Below are 21,653 nucleotides of genomic sequence, written 5' to 3' on the forward strand. Positions count from 1 at the left end.
TTTATTTTTTTACTTTAGTTGATAATATGCATGAAATTGAAAAAGAAACAATGAATGAAGGCAAGTAAAATTTTAATTGAACGCTTGTTTTATTTGTATATAAATAAAATAAAGTATTACTCGAGATGGGTTACTCGGGGTAGTTCTGAACATGATTTTATGGATGTTTTCCCCCAAAGTGTTTTTATTTTGGCAGGCAATCTATTACTAAAACAAAACATTGCTGACATCATCAACTCTCAAATTATTCTACGTGTCATTCTAACATTACAAATTTTCCCTCCATTTTATCTATGTTTGACGTCATCATTTATTTTATTTTTGTAAACCTACACTATACATTTTTCTAATAAAAAAAATTACCTGTCTTTTTTACACAAACGATAAAAATTTATTTCTTGCATAATAATGAAAATTAATTAAATCGTGCAACGCACGAGTCTAATCTAGTGATTTAGGCCCTGTTCACTTCACCTTTTTTTATTGAATTGAAATTATTTTTACTGAACAAAAATTATATTTGCTGAACTGAAATTATTTTTATTGAACTGAAATTAATTTACTGAACAAAAATTAATTTTACTGAACTAAAATTATTTTTACCTAATATCTTTTATATTTCTTCTTTAAGTTTACTGATTTTTATGAGCTGAAATTATTTTTACTGATTGAACTGAACTTATTTTGCTAAACTGAACTTTTTTTTTTACTGAAATGAAAATGGATAAAACAAGTTCTTTATCCAAGCTAAGTTTAGTGAATTACTCCTTCCGTTTCACATTAGTTACAACACTTTTCATTTTTAGCCGTTTCACATTAGTTACAACACTTTTCATTTTCGGCCGTTTCATATTAGTTACAACGCTACTATATTTGGAAAGGACCCACCATTAATTTATAATTTCTCTCTCCCACGAACCCCACTTTCACAAAGGTTGGGGGCAGCTCTCGGGGTAACATTGCACCAACAGTAGCAACGTGGGTCCGTCCACCAAATGTCCAGGTAAAAATTAATGTTATAGGTGAGGAGGGGGTAAGTATGGGTGTGGTGATCAGAGACGATGCTGAGACAGTTCTGCTAGCTGGTGTGAAGAAAATCTGCTGCAGATGGGCTCCTGAAATAGCTGAAGCAGCTGGTGCAGCCTATGGGCTTGAATTAGCGCACAGATGGGGTTATTCAAAGGTGAAGCTTGAATGTGATGCAGTGAACGTGACTCGGGCAATTCAGCAACGCAAGGAAGGTGTTGCTCCGATTTTCCTTTCCTTAAAGACCCCATATTTTCTATAAATATTTATGCCCCATTCATGTGCATTTTTTTTGCACTTTTTTTTTTTTGTATACATATTTTTTTTTACAGGAAGAAAAAACATTTTATTTTTGAAAAAAGATAATTCTTAGTTTTTCATGCACTTATTATTTGTGCCCCATCTCCATTTCTTATACAAAGAATATAATACTCCTATGAATGAACAATAAAAATAGTACTATTTAATAGTACTATAATTTCAAAAGAATTATGCAATCATGTACTGATGTACAGAGGCCAATATCTGGCTATATGCGAGTACCATAAGGAAGAACGTTTTTGCACATTTTCTGCCAATTTACTCCATCCAACTCCAAAGTTTCTTAGGAAAGAGAAAAAGGATTTATGTGATGGAAAGAATACATATTAATTATTAAGTATTATGGGATTGTCATCTTCAACCCAAATTGTAGTATTATAAAATTTGGACAACTGATCAAGGAAAATGTGAAGTATTTCGAGGATGGAGGGAATACATATAGCTAGCATGTAGAGTTTAAGTAAAACAAATCAAACCTTGATCACATGGACAATAACAAAATACAAACAGTCAAGCCTATGACGTTTGGCTGAGAAATGACATTTAGACCGCACTTCACTCATCAACTTGAGAACTTCTTCAATCTTCCTTGAAATAAACCCATCCGAATTCTACCAGCAAACCCAAGTCAAATGAATAGTTAACAAAAATGACTAGAAAAAGATCATTATATTGCGCAAAGAACTGAACTTTCGTTCTAAACCATTACAAACTCTGCTTACTTCAACCGTAACCATAGTAAATAGAAGAAGAAATAAATTATCTCCCTACTAATCAGAAACAAATGCTAAAAACCATCATATACCTCTTAGCCAATGATAGACCCATTTCAAAACGCTAATTAATGGGCACTTTTCATTTTTGAAGCATAAAATCCATAATATTGTTGTGGCGGATTGAATAAATTAAATCTGTAAAGAGGTTAAATTCACCTTGAGAATCATTGAAAGAACCTTGTACGCCTTCTTTTGGATCAAGCCATCGACATCCTGCAGCTCATTATATCAAAGATGCATCAGACATACCTCACAACCATAGCTCAAAGAAAACTACAGTGAATATAATGAGATGATCATATATATTGGTGAATCAAAAACCTCCAGTGCTGGAATTATGGAAGAAAACAAGATATCAGTATCCTGAGGACCCAAACCAGGCAAAAGTGAAACAGCCAGATCAAAATGCTGAGCTCTGCCTATGTAAAAAGAAAAAATGAGGAATTATCATTATAAACATAGAAGAAACCGTAAACCTAACACATTGGTAGGAGCAAACATGGAAAATTCACCTTTTGGCTTTAACACAAAAGACATACTACTAACAGAAAAGACAAGTAACACACCTCTTGAAAGAAAATGAATTATCACCGGATAAAAGTCGATCTCCATTTCATCTCTTTTATTGCCATCGTCAGTGAACTTCAAAAGTTGTTTCATTTCTTTCCTAAGTAAATTTGAGACAGTATCTTCACCCGCTATTGATGCAAATTCACCTATTGTAGACTAGAATCAAACTAGAGCTGATGTAAGTTCGGAGAAGCATTTAAAAAAATTATCAGCAAACAAATTAAAGAGCAACGGATACTTGCATATATAATTTGGTATACCAAGACTGGACTATAGTTTGTACCACAAATCAATTATTATTGGCCCAAGAAAGAAATTCTAACTTGAAGAAGAGGATTCTAGGTTCCAATTACATCAAAAGAAGGCATCACTATCCTTAGAAAACATATGAACCCATGGGGAGAATAGCAGCAGTATATAGCAGATTAATATGTTTTTCTAAACAAGTTAAAAATATAATAAGTGAACTATCACTCATCAGTTTAGCCACCGGCAGAGTTAAGTGAAGCAGCCAGCAACCCATAGGGCCATAGCAGACAGTTAATTTGACAAGGACAGCCAGGAAAAATTAATCCAATACCAAAATTTCCCACTTCCCAACATTTATACCAACTTTTATTAGATTTATCCCCATACTGATGAAAACATCTAGGATCTGTATTCTAAGTTTGCCTACAAAATTAAATTATCACTGTTTTAACACAATACTGAAATGCAACTCAGTATACCTCAATAATAACAATGTGTTCGGGACCCAATTTAATGGAAAAATAGAGAAGTAAACCTATGGAAATCTGTGCAACAGTAAAACCAGAGGAATACATGGAAATCTTCAATGTTAACTTGTTTGGTTTGTTATCATGGAAAACTGTGGAAAATTGAGTATCCTTCAGCTATGGTATTGATTTGCTTAGTTTTCCATAGTTATTCCAACACTTTTGAAGGAAAAACCATTCAAAAAAAAAAAAGGGCAACTAAAAGATTTTCCCACATTGGCTTAGATTTACACCTCCATACCTTCTCACAACCAAACATTGTAAAACTAAGAAATTCTCAGAAACATACACATTCACTCAGATATCCTCCTTAAAGTTTGATCCCCTATAACATTGTCATGTAGTCAGTCATTGAGGCAGAATGAATATTTCAAGCAGGGAAGGGGAATGGAGAGGAGAGAGACATATATAAACCCTAAGGGAGACAGAAAATGTCTTCAAGCATCCCAAATCCACAAGATAAAGGGATCAAATGAAATTCTAATAGATGCTTCATATACATAAAGGTCCAACAACGCTTTTACTGAACATCACAGAAACACAAATTCACTAGTACGTGAGGCAGGACACCCTCTTAATACAGTTCCAAAGCATAACAAATCTTGCTACATTTTTTAGTGGACAATATATAAATAGGCACGCCCCTAGGCGCTAGGAGTCAAACACCTTTTTTCTCTAGGCGAGGTGATTTCAGTGAAGCTCACCTAGGCGCAATGAGGAGCACAACTTTTTTTTGCCAACGAATGTTTTATTTCTATCAAGTGCGCTTCAACGCAATGGGGTACAAAAAGGCACAACATGATCCCTATTGCCTTAGTGCACATTTGAGTTAATTATATAGATTGTTAAGGAAATCAAGGGTATTGACTAGGGGTGGTGGAATCTAAAATAAGAGATGGTGATTGATGGTGGAGGAAAAGATGGGAAATTATACACTCATTTTGGGAAAGATACAAAGGTATTAAGGCTGGGGCTTCCTGTGCTCACAAAGCCCATCATACCTAATTATGGCTGAGCATTGAATTATAACTGAAACAAAATCAATCAATCTATGTAGACCAACAACTTGACAGTACAGAACGTTTTGTCTAAATAGCCTGACAATGCAAAAAAAAAAAAAAAAAAAAAAAAAAAAAAAAAAAAAAAAAAAAAAAAAACAAATAAACTGGAGCAAGAAAAAAAAATCATAAACATATACCTGCAACATTCAACAGGGTTGATATTGAATAATTATGTAATAAAGAAAAACAACCGACATGAACTATGACAAACAAAAATGAAGTCACTCTACCCGAATCAGCAAGCAGACACGGCTAACACTATATAACAGATAGAAACTTATGATAGCATGAAAAAGAACATCGAATTGTATCAGCAAGCTTCCACCAGGATCATTTGTGGAGACCAGGAAAGCATTGAATAAAACTAACAAGAAATTATGAGCAGACGATCTCAGCACTCCCAAATTAGCGGAAGCCACCTCTTGATTGTAAAAACCAATAGCTCTCTCAGTGGGAGCATTTAGTTTATCGCTGGGTACATAATTGTTTCCTTCTAGAATACACTTATTCTGTTGTATGAGGATTTGCGAACTGGAGCAAAGAATTCCTTGAAGATCAGGCTCTCGACCCAAAAACAAGGTTAAAGTAGTAACATAGAAGAAAAGAGATGCAGCAAGTGCATAGAAATCTCACAAAGCAACTTCTTCTGATTGAGCGCCCAAATCCCTCACGTTTGACCTCTTGCTTGGAAAAACAGGAACATTGACAAATAGTCACACGGGTAGGGAAGCAACACTTAACCACGCCCAGTCCCACTTCGACACTCATAGGTCCTTCTTAGTCGGTCTTCAAATCTAGTATCTTCTGTATCTTCTGTTTAAGGTAAGTATCTACCAAAAAATCTGGACCATTTTTCGAGGATAATATTTCAATATCAGCCTTCTTCTTATCATTCAAGATAGACTGCACATCTTGTGAAATGGCAGGCTCATGGTTTATCCAAGATTCCTTTGATAGTTGCACTGCTTTAGATATATCTTTGTCATTTGTTGATATCATGTCAGAATCAGATATGTTACACTCATTTAAATCTGACCTAAGTAATCCAATCAGCTTAACCGTAGGGACTACCAAGTTCTGACTCATGAATGCCATGTTAAATGATCCATATTTATATGTCTTAAAGATCTCAAAACCAGCAGGATTACAATCAACGAGAGCTAAAACAGGCACTTGTTAGGTTTCCCACACCATTCTAACAAACATCCTGCAATCTAAGCTTGGTTCACCCTCACCGGTTATGACGACACATGGAAACTGGCGGTGGAACCTTTGTGAGAGTAAATCTTCAAAAACAGTCATCTTTTCTACAATAAGAATAAATTTTGGATGTTCTCTGGCGATTTTAATAGATTTGATATTGGAGAAATTGATTCTATACGGTTGATTCAATATACTAGCATCGTCCTCAATATCTCCATTTGAATCAATATCACTTCTAATGACAACAATATTTCCAACAAAAATTGAATTTGAGTCTGACGCAGAGTCTGACGCTTTAACACCTAATGATTGTCGGGTGCAAAGAAAATGACAGCATAAATCATCAATATAAGACGAAACTTTAGCCATGGTTACTTCCCCTTTTTTCTTTTTAAAACTATGGCTGTTTGACAAATTATAATAGAGGGAACGAATGGGGGTTAACGAGGTAGGTTTTCCCTGTACTATTGCTTTAAGTTTCGAAATAGGAAGGTCGGTTAGACTTTTCAAAAAAGTGACACTTGAAGTACGAAGGTTTCTATCCTCTTTGAATTCACAATAAGCATAATACTTATTCACCTCATTAAATTCAGAATTCATTTTGCCTCTAAATGGGAGATGAGCGAACCAATTTTCTTCCATACTTTGCAGGAGACCTTGTAACTTTTCTAACATAGCTTTGTGATCAAAAGTCTGCACCTCATCGTAGAGTGTAGCTCCCTCTCCCTCCAACTTAAGATGCTCAAACTTGACACTGACACCACTAACATCAGCATCACCACCGGTTACTTCTTCCGAGGCCATTTGGATTTCAATTAGTAGAGCTGCACAAGTACATAATAGAAATAAAGGATAATCAGAAATATGAGGAACAAAACAATAACCAAAAAAAAAAAAAAAAAAGAAAAAAAAAAAGAAAAATTCAGATAATACGAAATCAAAGATAAAAGAAGAAACGTCGATAAAGATCACCATTAGTTAATACATCACTTTTGATAGATTAATGAGCACAAAACCTGCAAATTGAATTGGATACTCTATTTTTTTTATTCAAATTTAATTAAAACATCAAATTGAAGAAGTAATACCAAATAAAAGAAACATAACTAACAATCAATGTATTAGGGATTAAATTAATAGCCAATCGGTTAAAAATGCTATGCACAGAGGAGAAGGAGAACAATACCGACAAAGGAGGAAAAGGGCGTTGGCGTTGACAATCTCGATTGCTGGTTTTTAGGAAAATAAAACCTAATTATGATGCGATTGCAATGGTGACACGAAGGCAGTGTAGGGGTGCTAAAGCGCAAGCTAAGCTGGTCGCAGCGCCAAGATGATAGGGCGGCCTCTTGAATGGCACAAGCTAAGCTTTTCTATCTCAATATACAAGTATATAGCACGGGAGGAAAAACAAGAAAACCAAAGGGGTGTTAGGCAAACAGAGTTCTGAGGTTGTTTTAGAGTTTTGATTCACTTTTAGAGGGTGTTTGTTTAGGATAAAAAAAATTGGGATGGATGAAATGTAGTTGTAGGCGTCGTTTGAAGTGTGCATACGTTAAAAGCATGTGTGAATATGCTTGATACTCATAGAAAGTGGGAATAAACATTACGATTAGGGACAAGGAAAGTAGGGAGCCGCCAACAAGTTTTTAAGGAACTTGTAAACCGTTCACGGATCATAAAAGGCAACCACGATAAAGGGACAACGAAGGCAACAACGATTGACCCGTGAAGGTTACACCCCATTCATAATCCATGAGATTACTAACTCCATATAGTTCGGAACCACGAAAAGAGGATCGGGGATGATGGTACGAAATGAGTCATGGAGTCACATTCGCCCGTATTGGCCTCTACTCGATTCTTATAGTGAAAAACATTCCTGTGATCTCAAAGGCATACAAACAAAATATTCAATTCGCTCCAAACTATTATTAAGCTAAATTGGTTTAATATTAATGCAACATATAATTCTAAAATATTTGTGACCACTTGATTAAACAATAAGATTAAAAAGGAACCTAAACCGGTTGCCCAAATTATCTTATTAGGCGTGATTTTCAATTACATATTCCCTTTAACATGCAATATGGTGATCAAAATAATAATAGAATAAACATTAATATTGGAAACAATTTAGCAATAATTCCAACAATATAAAATCGTTAGAAAAGTAATAGAAATAAGAGGAACATAATTCTTACTTTGATTCTGTTTGTTTGCAACTACAAAATAATAAACGAGTTAGTAACTTCAAGGAAATAATAAAACAACAATTAAATTAAATTAAATGAAGTAGAGTTGATTTGGGGCCAAACCCTCAAAGAGTTCTACCTTTCACGCCTTGACTTAATCCCCGTGACACGTTACCCTTCCACCGAGCCGCGGCGTAGCTTGACCGTGTCACGGCGGCTGCACTAATCTTCGCGGTTTTTCGAGCTTTTGGAGCTCAAATCTTCACCAATTTTGCTCTAATTTTTTGCTACTTTCCTCATTTTCGATTCTCTACAAGGATCTATGTAAGTTTCCCTCGATTTTGCCTCGAATTTGCTTCAAATGAGTAATTTCATGAAAAAACCCTTAAAAATCAATTTGGGGATTTTTTTGATTTTGTGGTTTATGTTGAAATTCTTGCTATGAATTTACTTTTATATGTATGCATGCGTGTTTGTGAGCGATTTGAGACAAAAATTGCATGATTTGGTGAAGAATTGAGCAAAATCACCATTTTTGGTACTACTTGTTGTGAAATAATGTTCTTGTTGTTCATGTTACTTCTTTGCACTTGAAATGGTGAAATATTGGTGGTAGATCTTGTAAAATATGTCATGATGTGTTGATTCATTGATTTCGAAACATATTTCATGTATGTACTATATCGTCATGGAGAACATAGTATCATGCGACTAGGAGAACTATAGTATTAGTTTGTCATGGAGAAACTAAATACTATAAATAATTCCATTATTTTGCCAATTTTTAGCCATGAGGTAAAAATTTAGCGAATAATGCGATAAACAACTAAATAACTTAGGAAGTGATGCTAAGCATTTAGATTTTTTATTAAAATACAACTCGAATTAAATGTCTTAGGTAATGATGCTAAGCATTTAGACCTTTATTTTTATAATAGCATGCCTAGGCGACAGGATCGTGATATTTCCACCCATGGCCGGTGTCAGGCTTTTCGGGAGGACACTCCCACTATTCCCGAGGGTATGGACGACGATGTCTTAGATTCCGAGCCTCGGGCTTCTACGAGTAGAGGTAGGTGGGTTCCACCTACGTGGACTCCAGACCAGTTGATTTTCTGTCATGAGAACCACGTTTCTCATCGCCCACTTGCCGGCATAGTTGACGGCACGCTTCGCCACTACGATTCTGGAGCCGGAGATTTGATTCCTCAACTCCACCAGATTACCACGAGAGATCCTGCTACGAACGCCTTATGGGAATCGGCTGGTTTAGTGGATTTTTATTCGGCGGTCGAGGGTTTCGCAGCCCCCGGGGTTGCGGTGCGACGGTTGTTCGCGCATTGTTGGAGTATTTCTGGGATACTACCAACACCTTTCATTTTGCTTGGGGGGAGATGACAGTGACCCCTCTAGACTTCAGCATGATTAGCGGGCTGCGCTTCACTGACCGGGCTGTAGCTCAGATGTCTGATCTTTCTTGGGGAGCAGCTGAGGCAGCCGATTTGTTAGGTCCGATTGTTCAGCATATCAGGACCCGGCCAGTGTCTCGAGGTGGTCCTAGGAGCGGGCGATCGGAGTTGGCTTTAGTTCTAGCTCGTGTTTCGACATGGAGGAGACATCGGTTGAGCAGCGAGTGCGGATCTTTATTCTGATTCTGATCTCCATGACTCTTTCTCCTGATAGGAGTTCACGCGCACTCCTTTGCTACCTCCCCTCTTTAGTCGGGATCAGTGAGATAGGATCCTATAGCTAGGCCAGCCTCGGATACGCCGACCTTCTCTTGTCGTTACGTTATGGCTGTCGGCAGCTGAACGACGAGTCTCCCATCACTGTCTACGGTCTGTGGAGAGTCGTAGAGGTGATGATCTTTTCCTCTTCTTGTTTTATTTTAATTTGTTCGACTCATGTGCTCAAAGATTAATTTTCATTGCAGCTATGGTTCTACGAGTACTTCCCAGGCTTGGCTCCTAGAAGGCGTCGTTGAGCGGTTCATGATTTCCCTGTCGGGGCCAGCTGGCGTGACCGAGGAGAGTCACGGGTGGAGTCTGTTCCTGCGCTGCGTGGGCTGCTAAGCCGAGGCACCTCTTCTGTTGGGGTAAGAATTAGTTTTGTTACCTGTTATTTTCTCTTTGACGTTATTTCCGGTGTTTCATGCCAACTTTTTATGGTTTTCAGGTTGCCATTGATGTTCAGTATCGTCCTTGGGCCGGGATGACTGATCTTCCTGAGGCCTTGTGTCTTTCAGCGCACCGCACCATTTTGGTTGGTACCAGACGCTTTGTCTGGTATCTGGGGGAGCGTGCCGTTCATCAGCATAGCGGTGATCGCTTTGTGGTGCCCTCATCTCCACCGGAGTCGATGCTGGACTCGCGCTTGCTTAGGGAGTTGATAAACAGGGGAGAGCGCTACACTTTTCCCTGGCATGAGCTTGTGCACATGGAGGGTGATTACGCGCAGGACTTGCTTCCCTCTCTGGCTCCTCCACCCCGCCTTCTTGAGGTATGATTTCTTTTGAGGATTTTTCTACTAGTCTCTGTTTAAATAGTCGAATAACTTAATTATTCAATCATATTTTCAGACGACTGTTCGCCCTGTGGGGAGGATCGAGATTTTGCCTCAGTCTGTTCGCTACCCAGGGCCGATTGGTATTACCGAGGACCACATTGCTAACGCGCCAGAGGGTTACATACAGGCGTAGGAGTCTCTGCCCGAGGTTTTTGAGCCGGTAAGTTTTTAATGAATTATTCATCCTTTTAACACCGCTTGTTACTGATTTTTCCTTGTTTTGTTGTCAGCCTAACCGCCCGGAGATGATGGGATTCATGAAGCTGGATAACGCTCTAAAGTACTGCATCATCAAGCTTCGGCGTGGTGCGAGTTGTCGGAGTAGTTCTAGCAATGTTCTTGAGGTATGCTCATTTTTTCCACTTCTACCATTTATTTTATTTTTCATTTGTTGACCCCTTTTGATTTTGTATCTTTCAGGAGCAACGGAGGTCCCGCTCGCGCTCGAGGCATAGAGGCTCGGACGAGGAGGAGCTTGGTTGTGGTAGACGATCTCCTGCGGTTCATCGGCATTCTCAGTCTCAGCGAGAGCCTCAGATTACTCAGCCATTTCAGGAGGCTCAGTGGCAGCCTCAGTCTTCCCAGCGCTTCCAGGGTCAGAGTCAGGGGCAGCGGCAGTCGTTTTCACAGCCTTCACAGCCCGAGTTTAGGCCTGTTTTGACTCCCGTGGATCCTGGTTTATTTTCAGCTCCATCGTCTGGGATTCCTCCACCGGTGTCGGGCTTGTTCTCAGTTCCGATGTATGGGACGATGCCTCCACCGACGATTCCCGTGTCTTTGAGTCAGTCTACACCGTTTTCTAGTTGGACGGGTCCTGCCTTGAGTTTGACTGCTGCTGGAGTCACAGGAACTAGTAGGGACACTACTCCCCGTACTCGGATGATGGCGGGACTCTTTGGCTCACCGTTCCCGTATTCACAGGGTGGAGATGATACTGACCCTAACTCTTCTAGTTCTGTAGACTTTTGACCGAGGGTCTTTATTCGTACATATTGTGATGACACTTGACGTTGTTTATTTACTATGACTCATTTTGTATATTATTCGCAGTTTATGCATTTATTAATGTGTGTTAGTGTGTGCTTAAGACTTATTGCGTGTGATCATGTATTTATTAATGACGCGACAAAAACGTAAGTGGAGTAAGTGGAGGGTACCGACCTTCCCCAAAAGAAAGAGAAATAAAAAAACAAGAAAAAAATAAATAGAATAAACAAGTAAATATATAAATGAAAAAAGAGAAGATAGAAATAAAAAGGATGAAATACTAAAGTAATGAATCAAAATAAATAATGAAAAAAAGAAATGATAAAAATAAATAAAAATAAATAAATAAAAAAAAAGTTGAGAATTTTATTAGGAATGAAACTCCCAGAAAACTGAAAAATAAACGGTGAAGATAAAATACTAAAAAAATCCGGATAGGTAAGGGAAAAGATAAAAAAGAAAACGCATGGGGTGCCGCGACACGGCACTGCACACCGTGTCACGGCAAAAACTGCCGTGTCGCGGCAAAAATTCCCGTGACACGGTGGGATTCCCCGTGTCACGGTGCGCGTATTCTACAACGTGCGGTTTACGCGTACGAAAAGATAATTTCTGAGTAGTTCCGAGCGCTTTTGCTATAAAATAGGACCATTATATTCATGATATGCATAATTACGAAACACAAAATAATTAGAATTTCATATTTCAATAATAATGTCTCAGAATTTTGATAATACATTGCGCGACTTGTCTTATGCTTTGACCAATGCTGACAAAAGAGAGTTAGAGTTGTTTCATGTCAGGGGTTTACTAGCCCTGAGGCATGTGGCGATTGAACATGATTTTCTTAGGGCAGCATTAGACTATTGGAGTCCAGAAACACATTGTTTCAAATTTGATTACGATGAAGTCTGTCCCCTGCCGGAGGAATTTGGTGCAATCTTTGGATTTCCTGCTAGAAATCTTATTGCCATGCCTACCCTACGTGAATATTATTACCAAGATTTTGAACGCCATCTGAATCTAACAGATCCAGATTTAAATAGAATTGTGTATGGTAATGAGGTAGACTTAGAAAAACTTGCAAATTTATATTTTAATCGCCCTATCTCTGAGTCGTATCATGTGTATCGTTGAAGGGCATATATTTTTTGCATGTTTAGCAAGTTTTTATTCGCAAACGGTAGGGTAGGACATGCTTGTCTAGCGCCTGAGCTTGAACATGTCGAATCTGGGAGATCTCCTATGCCTACGTGCCTTGGAGAAACATTTCGTGGCCTTGACGAAGCAAAATCTGACCGGAAAGCCATCAGGAAGGGCTCTCTAGTACTGCTGCAGGTAAAAATACGTTCCGATTAGCCCCCATGACACAAAACAGGCACTGTTTCACGGTGGGTGTCTGCCGTGACACGGGAATCTGCACTTTTTTTTTTTTTTTTTTTTTTTTTGCAGATTTGGTTGATGGAGCGTTTAGAACTATTCGAAGTCCCCGATGATGTTGAAAAATATGGCCCTAACGACCTAGTCCGCAGGAAAAAGAATTACTCTGCGAACATGTCGTATGAAGACTGGAAAAATTTCTTTGCAAAGAGGGAATTTTCTATTCGTTGGGTGGTGCCTTGGTGGAGGCTTACTAGGATGGTTGGTACGAATGATACTCCATATTGCCGTGTTCCTAGTATCTCAAAACTGACTTTTTATTGTCCTTCTCGACTGATGCGGCAGTATGGACTTGAACAAGTAGTTCCACGCTATAACGATAGTCCTTGTGAAGTATCGTTGCATGAAAGTAACGTTCACAAGTACGAGACTTACTGGATTGGAAGACCTTTGTGGATCGTTTCTGCAAGTGACCAAGCTCCTCCTCCTTTATCAAGTGCATACAAGGCATGGTTGAACCCTAGAAGTAGGAGAGAACGATTCGGATCACGCAAGTCTGATGTGAAGGGTCGTCTTGGAAATAAGAAAGCACCTCCTAAAGATTGTCTAGGTCCAAGAACACAAGGGATTGAGTTTAAGACTCCTATAATGCCGAAAAGGAAAAATTATGTGAAAGGGAAGGGTAAAGAGAAGATGGTCTATAGAGAGAAACAACCGAAGAATAATAAGAAAGGTGAAAGGGGTGAAAGTTCGACTAGGGGTGTGACGGTTTGGGCTACAAAAGACACATTAATGGTGAAGGCCGACCTAATTGACAAAGAGAATGAGGTTCCTAAAGTGAAGAGGGATTAGATCAGTATTGCTTTGCTTTTATGATTTATAATTTTTTATTTAAAATAAGGCGTATGATGCCAATAATTGTATTATCACATTTATTTCAATAATAATAGCATATTTATTTTAGCCTTAAAAAAAAAATAGGTCACGGTAATGGAAGAATGAAAATAAAAACCTCGAACAAATAATGAATTCGCAAAGAATGCGTCACTAAAAAAATCGAAAAACCTGAAATTCCACCGTGTCACATTGCAAATTCCCGCGTCACGACAATTTTTTTTCCAGGTCCACCGTGCCACAGTGGACTGTACCGTGACACGGTGGAATGTCCCGTGTCGCGGCAGAGATCCCCCCCCTTTTTTTTTAGTCGTGACGCAATGCTGAACTGATGCGTATACTTGATCGACAGAGGGAGGATTTTATTTTTTGAAGTGGTCGGGCCCCCTTGAGGGGTTGCCTACGTATCCTTAAAAAGGAATCAAGCCAAACGTAGCTCTATTGGGTCATGAACCCATGCGACTAGGCATAGAATTTCTTGAGTTGATCCAAGATGGTTAAATTGTGGAAACCGTTACCGTCCATGTCTACCAATTGCGCCGCTCCGCCAGAGAAGATGGCTTTAACAATGTACGGGCCTGACTAATTTGGTCTGAATTTTCCTCTTGGATCTAACACATTTTTGCGAAGTGCCTTAAGCACCAGGTCACCCTCTTTGATGTTCCTAGTCTTGACTTTTTTTATTAAAATTTCGCGCCATACGTTGTTGGTAGGTTTGGACATGATGCAAAGCTGCCAAATGTTTTTCATCAAATAAGATCAGTTCATCATATCTTGCTCTAATCCAGTCGACTTCATCTAGTTAGCTTTCCAATGCGATTCGAAGAGAAGGGATTTTGAGTTTAATTGGTTGTACAGCTTCAACTCCATAGACCAAAGAGAAAGGGGTAGCCCCCGTTGATGTACGAACAGAGGTTCGATATCCCCAAAGGGCGAAATGTAGCTTACTTGGCCAATCCTTGTAATTTTTTGTCATCTTTTCGATGATAGTTTTCACATTTTTGCTGGCCGATTCGACCGCACCATTTGTTTGTGGTCTGTAAGGTGATGATCTGTGATATTTGATATGATATTTCTGTAATAATTCTGCGCATTCGGCTTGGAAATGCGTTCCATTATCGCTGATCATCTCATGTGGTACCCCATAGCGGCATATGATATTTTTCTCAATGAATTGAGCTACGTGTTTCGCCGTCAGCTTAGCATATGAGGCAGCTTCGACCCATTTGGTGAAATAGTCGATCGCTACGAGGATGAATTCGTGCCCCCTTGTCCTGGTGGTGTTATTTTTCCAATGATGTCGATGCCCCATGTGGAGAAAGGCCATGGAGAAGTAAATGTGTAGAGAAGCGAAGGTGGAACATGCTGTAAATTTGCATAGACTTGACACTTCATACATTTCTTGACGTATTCGTGACAATGTCTCTCCATAGTAGTCCAATAATAACCTTGTCGTTGAATCTTTTGGACTAACATCTTTGCATTCATGTGCGTTCCACGTATACCGGCATGGAGGTTTTCCATGGTTATGTGTGCTTCTTTCTTGGCTATGCATAAGAGATTTCTCCCCATTGCAGTCCTCTTGTGGAGTTCTCCCCTGATGAGCACATACTGTGAGGCCAGGAGTCTCAAAGCACGGCGTGCCATTTTATCAGTATTGGGAGGATATTCTCCTCTTGTCACATAGTTAAGGATATCTGTATACCATGGCTCTCCATCTTCTTCTTGTGGTTCTTGTTCATCGTCGAGTGCGTGAACATAAGCCAGCTCATATCTTCTTTCTATGGTCAACGACATTCTGGTTGTATCCGTTGGAATTCGCACCATTGATGCTAATTTAGCTAGTGCGTCGGCGAATTGGTTTTCTTCTCTCGGCAAATACGTATGTTCCACTTCATCTAGTTGCTCCGTGAGAGTTTCTAAATGAGCTTGATACATAGCGAGACTTTCACTTCTCACTTTCCATCTCTTGGAGATTTGGTTAATGATTAGTGAAGAATCACCGTAGATTCTGAGTTTCTTAATTCCCAAGGCGACAGCTGTTTCTAATCCCAAAATACATGCTTCATATTCTGCGGCATTGTTGGTGACATCAAAGTCGAGCTTCATGGAAATTGGGATGTGCTCTTCATTGGGTGATACAAGCAAGACTCCTACACCACATCCTTTTTGGTTTGAAGCTCCATTGAAATAGAGCGTCCAACTATCATCTTCGGTCATGAGTAAATCTTTGTCAGGGAAATCGTACTCATCTTCTTATTTCTCAACTTCTTCTAGCGGAAAGTCTGCTAAGAAGTCAGAAACTGTAGAACCTTTGATGGATTTTTGTGGTACAAATTTCAAGTCAAACTGAGCAAGATTGACTATCCAACTTGATAATCTTCCATTGAGTGTTGCTTTTTTGAACAAGTATTTGAGAGGATCCATCTTGGACACGACATGCACTGTATGAGTGAGCATGTAATGTCTTAGTTTTTGTACGGCCCATACAAGTGCGAGACACAATTTTTCAAGTGGTGTGTATCGTGTCTCATATCCTTGAAGCTTCTTACTCAAGTAGTAGATTACATTCTCCTTGATTTCAATCTCTTGTGCTAGCATTTCCCCCATCATTTCTCTTGTGACCGTAAGGTAGAGTCGAAGAGGAAAGTCAGGTATTGCTGGCGCTAGCACGGGTGGGTTTGCCAGGTACTCTTTGATTTTGTCGAAAGCTTTTTGGCAATCGTCATCCCATGTGACTGGGACATTTTTCTTAAGCTTCTTGAATATAGGTTCACATATCGCTGTGAGCTTTGATATGAACCTACTTATATATTGCAACCTTCCAATGAAACCTCGAATCTCCTTCTCATTCTTGGGCGGTGGCATGGCCATGATCGCCTTTACTTTTGTGGGATCTATTTCAATCCCTCGAGAACTGATCACATATCCAAGTAATTTTCCTGACGTGACTCCGAATGCACACTTTGCTGGATTTAATCTCATGTTGTACTTGCGGAGTCTTTCAAAGAACTTGCGAAGTGCAATGATATGACTTAACGATCATATCATCGACATAGACCTCCACTCTTTGTGCATCATGTCGTGTAACAATGCTGTAGCTGCTCTTTAGTAGGTGGCACCCGCGTTTTTTAACCCGAATGACATTACCGTATAGCAATATATACCCCATTGTGTGATGAATGTGGTTTTCTCCATATCTTCTTCAGCCATCAATACTTGATTATATCCAGCGTAACCGTCCATGAATGATAGGAGTGCATGGTTTGCTGTGTTATCGACCAGAATGTTAATGTGAGGTAGAGGGAACCCATCTTTTGGGCTTGCTTTATTGAGATCCCTGTAATCAACACACATTCTGACCCTTCCATCCTTCTTTGGAACTGGAACCACATTTGCTATCCATTCTGGATACTTGGATACTCTGATGAAACCTGCGGCCAACTGCTTTCTGATTTCTTCTTTGATTTTGAGAGCCACATCCGGTTTCATACGGCGCAGCTTTTGTTTGACAGGCTTTATACCTGGAATGAGTGGTATCGTATGCTGAGCTATATCCCTGTCAATTCCGGAATATCTTGGTATGACCAAGCAAATACATCAACAAATTTACTAAGCAAGTTAATTAGCTCTTTGCGTTCATCTTGACTTAGTGTTAATCAAATTTTTACTTGTTTAACAGTCGTATCATTGGAAATGTTAATTGTTTCTGTATCTTCAATAACTACTGTTTTATTTTCGTGTTCTTCCATTTCTTTTATTATTTCTTTGTCATTTTTATCATTAGCAAAGCAATATCGATCAGGGTTAGGGGAATGACACTCATCGTAAGCAAAGGTACTCAATTTATTGAATTCATTGGCTAATACATCAAGTGGGGCAAGGTCAGCTGCGACCTCATCGGGACTAGAAAGAGATGACTCAACAAGAGACTCAGGATTGGACTCTATAGCAGAAAGAGGGTCGGCCTCAAACTCTAAGGACTCGTCTACAGACTTAGACTCGGACTCGGACCTAGACGACTCCGACTCATCAAACATAGGGCCTTCGCCAGCGGTTATTTCCAACTTCTCTCCGCTTGGTGTAGTGATCCTCAATGTCTTGCGCCATCCCCTTGAATCATTATCAGCTTGGACGATTAACTCGGAGGGGTCAAAATCCTTGTTTGCTACAACAGCTTGAACGAGCTCGGAATTATCAATGCAAACTGGCTTAGACTCATTCTTCTCCATTCCAAAAAGCAGGTTGATGCCTAGATCATCGGATTTCGGTCTAGCTGGTTTCTCAGTTGTGAAGAGCTCTTCGTCTTCTTCAACAAAGTCACAATCGAGGAACATCTCGAATCCTGGTTCACGCTTCCCATTGTGGACGAATGGCTCAGGGAATTCATAGCATGGGAAGTCTTCCCCTTCTTTGATATACAAGCCATTGAGGGTGAATGGATATGGATCCATGGCCATTTCCATCTTTGTGATTCGAGCGTTATTGCGAGCCTTCATCTTCAAGAGAGATTGTTTCACATCTTCTTTTGTTGGCTTGAATCCCAAGCCAAAAGTATCCTTCTTGAGTGCACCAGGATGACCCCAAGGTTCGGCCATTTTCTTTTTGAGTCCGAGGGTCATTCCAGGGAAATGCCCTTGCTTCTTCAGAATGGCATTAATATTGGTGCTTGAATAGAGATCGAAGCCGAGATGACACTTTTCCTCTTCTTCAATCACGAGAACATCATCGAGTGAAAACCCCCAAAGATCTTCGTCTTCTTCGTCATGTTCAACATGGACGATAGGAGTGTCGATAACTTGAATGCGCATAGGAGAGGCATCAGTGGTAATTAGAACCCCTCCAACTATGGCTTTCACTTTTTGGTGCAGCGATGATGGAATCGCCTTTAGCTCATGAAGCCAAGGGCGTCCTAACAACAAATTGAAGGAGGCCTTAATGTCTATTACCTGAAACTTAGTGCGACGTTCAATGGCCCCAGTAGTTATGTTCAGTATGATAGTACCCACGGCTTGACGACGAGTATTATCATAAGCGTGAATCTCTTGAGTGGAGGGAGTTAGTTCTTCATTCTTTATGCCCAACTTCTTTGCAGTACGGAGTGGGCACAATTGATTGCAGAGCCATTATCAACCAGGCTCATAGGGACATTCATCTGCCTACACACCACAGTGAGGTGTAAGGCCTTATTATGTTGATCCCCTTTCGGGGGAAGATCCTTGTCAGAAAACGAAATCAGATTGCTAGTACTTGGCAATTCAGTAGTGAGAAAGTTGACCAATCCTTGAGGAGTTATGTCATCATCAACTCCTATTTTCACCAGAGCATTCATCACAGCCTTTCGATGCTCGTGGGAGGTGGCCAAAATCTTCCATACATTTATCTCCACCTTGGTCTTTTGCAATTGTTTGACCACATCGCTGTTCACAGGGTCGATGGGATCAACTATCGGATGTGATTGTGGTGGTGGTGGAGTTGGATTAGGTTGTTGCAACCGTCCACTTCTGGCGAGAACCTTAACCTCAAAGTATCCCCAAAAATCTTCACTTGTGCCAAGAGATGAACAGGCTATATCCTTGAGATAGACGTCTTCATCGTCACTGTCCCATATTCCATTCACTTCTTCAGAACTCGAGATAAATATAACTTCCGGCAGAGGCTCATTCACAGGTTGAATTAGTATTGACGGATCAAAGGAGACTTCATCTCCCATGATAGCCAAAGCATCAGAAAGAGGACCTGTTTGAATGTTAGGCTTCTTGCGCCCTAGAGGGACAGGAAGTTGATAAGCATCAATTAGGTCTTGGATTGCATCCTTCAACCTCCAACACTTCTCAGTATTATGACCCTTGCCTTAATGAAACTTGCAATAAGCATTGGGGTCATAGCTAGCGATCCTATTCTTTGGTCGAGGTTCTGGAAATGGTCCAATTGGCATAATCAGTCCTTGACCATGCAAGCGGTCATAAGCAGCATCATAAGTCATCCCCAAAGGCGTGTAAACCCTCCTTTGCCTTTGGAATGTTTGAGGAGGAGCATTAAGGGCCAGCACATCATTGATATTGATGTTGTTGGTAGCATTATTGGGCTTGGAAGACGAAGAAGAAGGAGTGTCGTTCCTCTTGTTTTTCCAAGTGCTGTTATTATTGTTTCTACCAGCAGTCTTCATCAGTTCATCTTCGATATTGATCCCAATATCGTATACAGCTTCAAAGGTACTCAGAGGCAGAAACTTCAAGTGTTGCTTGTACTTATGAGTCAGATTGGCAATGAACAAGCAAATCGTCTCCTTTTCCTTGGGGGGATCCACCAAGAGCGCGACTGTTTCCCTCCACCTGCTTAGGTATGTGGTGAAGCCTTCATTCTCTTTCTGTTTGAGAATGGAGAGTTCACGTTCAGAAGTCTTGGCCTAAATGTTACACTTGTAACGATTCATAAAGCTTTCAGCAACATCCTCCCAGGTCGCGACATGTTTGGATTCCAAAGAGTAAAACCATTGTTGACAGGCATGCTCCAAGGAAAGAGGGAACACTATAGGGAAGAGTGTCACACCTACTCCCTTAAGAGCCATATTCGCAGAAACAGCCTTCAAAGTCTCAGGAAGTTTGTCCCTTATGGACGAAGAGGTGACAGGCTGTTCCACATAAGTGAATTCTTCATAAATTTTGCTCATCTGTTCCTTAATCTTGTCCATTGTAACGGTAGTGACATTTTTTTGATTGTCTTGCTCTACCGTGCTGACTCTAGTGGTGAGTGTCTGCATCATGTTAGACAACTTTTCAATTGTCTTGTTGAGGTTCTCGATATCTTCCTTAGTAGCTATTGGTTGAAAGTAGACTGGAGATGGATCTTGTGGAGATGATTGAGGTGGTTTCCTTGTACGCCTCTTTGGTATAAGAGGTTGTTGAGGTATTGACTCGAACCGTAACAATCTACCCCTGCTTTTTGACCAAGTGCTGTGACACCGAAACAAACACACCTTTAATGACCAAACTTAGCCTTAACCCATCCGGAAAGAATTTTTTTAAAAACTATAATTTTTAAATTCTTATTTGTTTATTTTCTTAAAAAAAATAAAAAATAAAATGGGAGGATACTATCCGACTTACTCCGGAAAAAAAAAAACAACACAAAAAACAAGACTATCCTAAAATACGGTCAAAAAGTAGTGCACGACTAAGGAAAAAAGTGTGTGAACACAATATGTGAGTGATTAAATGAGGTTATGGATGCGTGTTTTGATCGTATAGCTAGACATGACACCAAACTGGACACACCATCCACATACGTACGCACAAAAATCGAAAAAAGACTGACAGGACACTTTTCTTGGGCACCGTGTCACGATGCTGACTGTCGTGACACGGTGCAGTCTACCGTCAGACAGTAGAAAGCCCCGTGTCACGGCACTGTTCACCGTGGCGCGGCAGAACATGACGTGACACGGTGCGCAGTTCCAGGTCAGTTTTGTGATTTTTCCAGATTTTAATCGATTTTAGGTCCATACTAATTACTATGTGAAAATAAAAACCCTCGGTCATGGGTTAAACAAAAGAGTAAACACATGAAGGTTAGCACCAAACAATCACATAGCACTTAGGCACGATGATGTAAAAAAGTTCGCAACCTAGAGTCAAGATCTATGTTCAACTATTGGTCAAGCTTTGGGTGTCAAAAGGGTACCATGGTTAAGAGTTTGGACGCGTTAACAAGGCAGCCTCCCTTGAGGGTGTATGCCAACGGGCGGCTCCGCGAGTTCGTGATGAAATCAAACTCGACTCCATGGTTTGGGTGGATTTAATGTCTCGGATGAACCCTTATTGCCATGAGCGTTTTTGGGTTGATAGAGGTTAAATCCCCCGGGGCTAAGACGCATGTAGAACACATACGTTTTTTCAG

General features: G+C 39.9%; 1 protein-coding gene across 2 annotated transcripts; it reads right to left on the minus strand.

The window, feature by feature from the left end:
* Positions 1 to 1,703: 1,703 nt before the first annotated feature.
* LOC110699917 lies at positions 1,704 to 7,229 on the minus strand. Of its 2 annotated transcripts, none has more exons than XR_002507020.1 (5): positions 6,920 to 7,229; positions 2,690 to 6,557; positions 2,445 to 2,538; positions 2,280 to 2,336; positions 1,704 to 1,958 (listed from the first exon to the last, which is right to left on the minus strand). XR_002507020.1 is itself a non-coding variant. In XM_021877414.1 (5 exons), the coding sequence occupies exons 2-5, from the start codon at positions 2,781 to 2,783 to the stop codon at positions 1,818 to 1,820; spliced, it is 390 nt and encodes a 129-aa protein (XP_021733106.1). In that variant the 5' UTR covers positions 2,784 to 6,557; positions 6,920 to 7,213; the 3' UTR covers positions 1,704 to 1,817. The 2 variants fall into 2 exon arrangements, 1 of the variants encoding a protein (XP_021733106.1); XM_021877414.1 differs by having other exon boundaries at positions 2,445 to 2,542; positions 6,920 to 7,213.
* Between the last annotated feature and the right edge of the window lie 14,424 nt (positions 7,230 to 21,653).

This window comes from Chenopodium quinoa, unplaced genomic scaffold, assembly GCF_001683475.1.
Source record: "Chenopodium quinoa cultivar QQ74 unplaced genomic scaffold, ASM168347v1, whole genome shotgun sequence".
NCBI classification, from domain to species: domain Eukaryota; kingdom Viridiplantae; phylum Streptophyta; class Magnoliopsida; order Caryophyllales; family Amaranthaceae; genus Chenopodium; species Chenopodium quinoa.

Bases quoted from the DNA above. Each gene is read 5' to 3' on its own strand.
- LOC110699917 (XM_021877414.1), bottom strand. From the start codon at position 2,783: ATGAAACAACTTTTGAAGTTCACTGACGATGGCAATAAAAGAGATGAA. The intron at 2,543-2,689 runs GTGTGTTACTTG...CTTTTTACATAG, and splicing joins AATTCATTTTCTTTCAAGAG to GCAGAGCTCAGCATTTTGAT. The intron at 2,337-2,444 runs GTTTTTGATTCA...AATGAGCTGCAG, and splicing joins CCATAATTCCAGCACTGGAG to GATGTCGATGGCTTGATCCA.